The sequence below is a fragment of the Zingiber officinale genome, chromosome 3A, assembly GCF_018446385.1.
Source record: "Zingiber officinale cultivar Zhangliang chromosome 3A, Zo_v1.1, whole genome shotgun sequence".
NCBI classification, from domain to species: domain Eukaryota; kingdom Viridiplantae; phylum Streptophyta; class Magnoliopsida; order Zingiberales; family Zingiberaceae; genus Zingiber; species Zingiber officinale.
The window spans coordinates 88,502,440-88,506,091 of NC_055990.1; the positions used below are offsets into that span (position 1 = coordinate 88,502,440).

Below are 3,652 nucleotides of genomic sequence, written 5' to 3' on the forward strand. Positions count from 1 at the left end.
AAGAAGAAGAAAGTGAAAGAGAAATTAAAAGATTAATTTCTAGTATAAGGATATAAGAAAATGAAACAAGTTTATGCTTAGAATCAATAAAAGTTTAGTTCTTTAATTCTAAGCCTACAGTAGTAGTTTCATTACTTTCCTATCAGTTAGTGAGCATGTTTAGTATTCAGTTTTATTTCTGTATACCATGAGTACATGCAACTTTGCTTTAGCATTACAGTTTCAGTATTATTGCATTACTTTTATGCACTTCGATGTTTTTGTGAGATAGATTAGTACTTACTAAGCGTTTTCGCTTATAGTTTTGTTTTCTTTCCGCCTACTGCAGATAAAGGAAAAGCTAAGATATGAAAGGGAGGCGACAGGGTGGTGGTGGTGATGAAGGTGTGTGGTGACTGGACTATGGAGAGATCCAGAGAGTGCTACCAAACCTGCAGGACCTATTTGATTAGAGTTTATGCTTTAGTTCTTTTCTTTAACACTATTATGAAGTTTGTGAGATTGTAGTTGAGTTTATTTCTGCATATGCATTTAGTCACTTTAATTATTTATGGAGTCATATAGTTGGTTGTTTTTACTGGAGTAGTTCTTTCTTTTACTGTTGTTTTTATAACTGCGTGGTTGTGAAAAATGTGTTCTAGCCGCCTGTGGCTGCGTATATATCTTATGTACTATGGATTTGGTCACCGGTACAGGGGAGACTCTGCCGAAATTTTTCGGTAGGACTTCCTCTGAACCGTGATAAATCTAACTAATTCTAATAATAGCGTCAGTGACACTAGTAAGTAGAGTAGTAGTTAGGTAACGGTCGCCCTTAGAGAGTAGTAGTAAGAAGGGTGGGTCGTTACAACTTAAGATGCTTATTTCTGTACATCGACATGAGTCTGGGCATTAAATACAAAACAGACATTAATCAGGTTAAGTTATTCAGTTAAACACTAACTGATTACAATTAGACTTAACCTGACTAACCAAGTGAAAGCTGCTATTCTCTAATAGTCAGTAAGTACCTAAACTGGTTAGACAATTTTTGTAATGTCAGGTTCAGGGGGAGGATTACTTATTTTTATACTTATTTTAAAATTAATTTTTAGAAAATATCTCAGTTAAAATTAGTTTAACACTAACTAAGGCTACGTTTGGTAGCTAGGGTTAATCTGCCTTGTAATGTAATCAGGATTACATTACAAAGTTGATTATTTTATTTGGTTTAATTTTAAACTTGTAATGCAATGTAATCTGGATTACAAAAGGTAGTGAAGTTTTTTAATATGGATTACAAAACAAATACTATGTAATCCGATTACATTACGAGGTCACCATTTAACCAAAATTAAAATGTTGAATATACCCTTAGTCCACCGCGGCCGTTGCACGCCGCCACCCGCGCCCGCCTCTCGCCGCCACCCGCGCCCGCGTCTTGCCGCCACCCGTGACCGTCGCTCGCCGCCAGCCACCGCCGGCGACCACCGTCGGTCGTCGCTCGGTGACCACCATCGGCCGTCGCCGGTGACCACTGTCGGTCGTCGCCGGCGACCAACGCCGGCGACCAACGCCGGCGACCACCGTCGCCCGTCGCCGGCGACCACCGTCGCCCGTCGCCGGCGACCACCGCCGGCCGCCGGCGACCACCGTCGGCGACCACCGCCGGCCGCCGGCGACCACCGCCGCCGGTCGCCGCCGCCGACCGCCACCGGCCGGCGACCACCGCCGGACGCCGACGACCACCACCGCCGGCCGTCGGCGACCACCGCCGGCCGCCGCCGGCGACCACCGTCGGCGACCACCGCCGCCCACCCCCGCCGCTCGCGACCACTACTGCCCACCCCCACCGCCCGCGACCACCGCTGACCGCTGTGACCATCGCCTGCCGCCGGCGACCAGCGCACCCCCCGTCACCGCCGCTAGCCACCTTTGGCCGCCGCCGTCGACGGTTGTCGTTGTCGCCGTTTGCCGGTGACCGGCGACGGTCAGCGGTTGCCGATGGTGGCGGCCGGTGGAGGAGGCTAACGGCGGCGGTCACTGGTTGCTGCAAGCTCCGACAGAGGTGCGGCGGTCCTCGGTAGAGGTCGCAAGATATTTTTGTCATTTAATAATATTACGAATTACATTGCTTATAAAAAATAATAGACACCAAACAAAAGAATGTAATCACCCTTGTAATCAAAGATTACATACATTATATTACCAAACGTAGTAATGTAATCAAGATTACATTACATTACATTACATTACATTACAAATTTGATTACATTACAAGTTACATTACATTACACCCAACCAAACGTAGCCTAAGTGTTTTAAAAGTGTGTTTGGATTTTTCAAATTTAGTGTTGAAAGTTAGATCTCCTTAACTGGATTGCTTTAAACTTAGGTTTGGAAATTGATTTTATTTTCGAACTCTAAACTTTTCAAACTTAATTTTGAAACTCATATTTTTTAAACTTAATTTTGAAATTTAGACCTTCCAAACTTAGGTTTTAAAAGTTTATTTTGAAAAACAAACTTTATTAGGGTTTGTAACTTAGATTTTTCATACTTCGTTTTGAAAATTATATTTTACTTGGATTTTAAAAACATATTTTTTTGGAAATTTATTTTAAAAACTGGGGATTACAAACTTAGGTTTGAAAACAGATTTTACTTAGTTGGATTTTACAAACTAAGTCTTGAGAAATAAAATCTTATTTAGTTTTGAAAACTTGATTTGAAAATTGGACTTAACCCTAATAATCTCTTTTTGTAAAAATGCTATATATGAAAAATTATGTTTTCAATTTGCAAAACTTATTTCAAAAAATTAAGTTAAAATTACAAATTTTAAATTTAACTATTTTTAAGTCATTTTTTTAAAGTTAACTACTTTTTGAAAAAGATAAAAGATAAAAGCTTAAAACAAAAAGTTATTCTTCTAGCTAAAACTCCCCCAAGTTAATCTGACTTATATTTCTAGACTTCCTTGCAATTTTAATTATAATTTGTTCTATGTTGATTTTTGATGAATGCCAAAGGGGGAGGGTTGGGTGGTTTAAGTTAGTTAAACAACAAACAACAAAATTTAAAACAAGCAAACTTTACAACCTTATAAATGCTTGCTCTTACTTGCATATGTTTTCACTAACTTAACCAGGTTATCATTACATCAAAAAGGGGGAGATTGTTGGTGCAGTTAGCACTAACGGTCTAACTCAAGTTTTGATAAATGACAAAATAGGTTAAGTTCGTTTCGTTGTTATCTAACACTCTGACCGAGTGTGTAGGAGAAGCCCAGACAGGTCGACGGGCTGACTGGATAGCTGACACGAAGTCCAAACGGGTTGATGGGCTGACCAGACGTTTGACACAAAGTCCAGCTAGGTCGACGGGCTGACCGGATAGCTGGCACGAAGCCCAGACGGGTCTAAGGGCTGACCTAACGTCTGATAGGTAAGTGAAGGTAAGTCAATGGAGGGGAGTGACTGTGAGGATGCGTTCCCGGGAAGGGAACATTAGACGTCGATCCAACTTAGATCCATTTCGGATATTTAAGTCGAGATCGTGACTAGATTCCGGTCTCGAGGAGATGGAATCTAATTACTATTCTGCTTATCTATAAATTGTGCTAACATTCTGTTTTGCAGGATATGATTTATACTTTCCTCAGACTAACGTT

At 41.2% G+C, this 3,652-nt stretch overlaps 1 protein-coding gene across 1 annotated transcript; it reads right to left on the minus strand.

Annotated features, from left to right (window-relative positions):
- Positions 1-1,333: 1,333 nt before the first annotated feature.
- Positions 1,334-2,089, minus strand: LOC122050507 (circumsporozoite protein-like). Its single transcript, XM_042611402.1, has one exon. It carries the CDS (start codon positions 2,087-2,089, stop codon positions 1,334-1,336), a length of 756 nt encoding a protein of 251 aa, XP_042467336.1.
- Positions 2,090-3,652: the final 1,563 nt, after the last annotated feature.

Excerpts from the sequence above, each read along its gene's own strand:
- LOC122050507 (XM_042611402.1), bottom strand. The coding sequence starts at position 2,089 with ATGACAAAAATATCTTGCGACCTCTACCGAGGACCGCCGCACCTCTGT.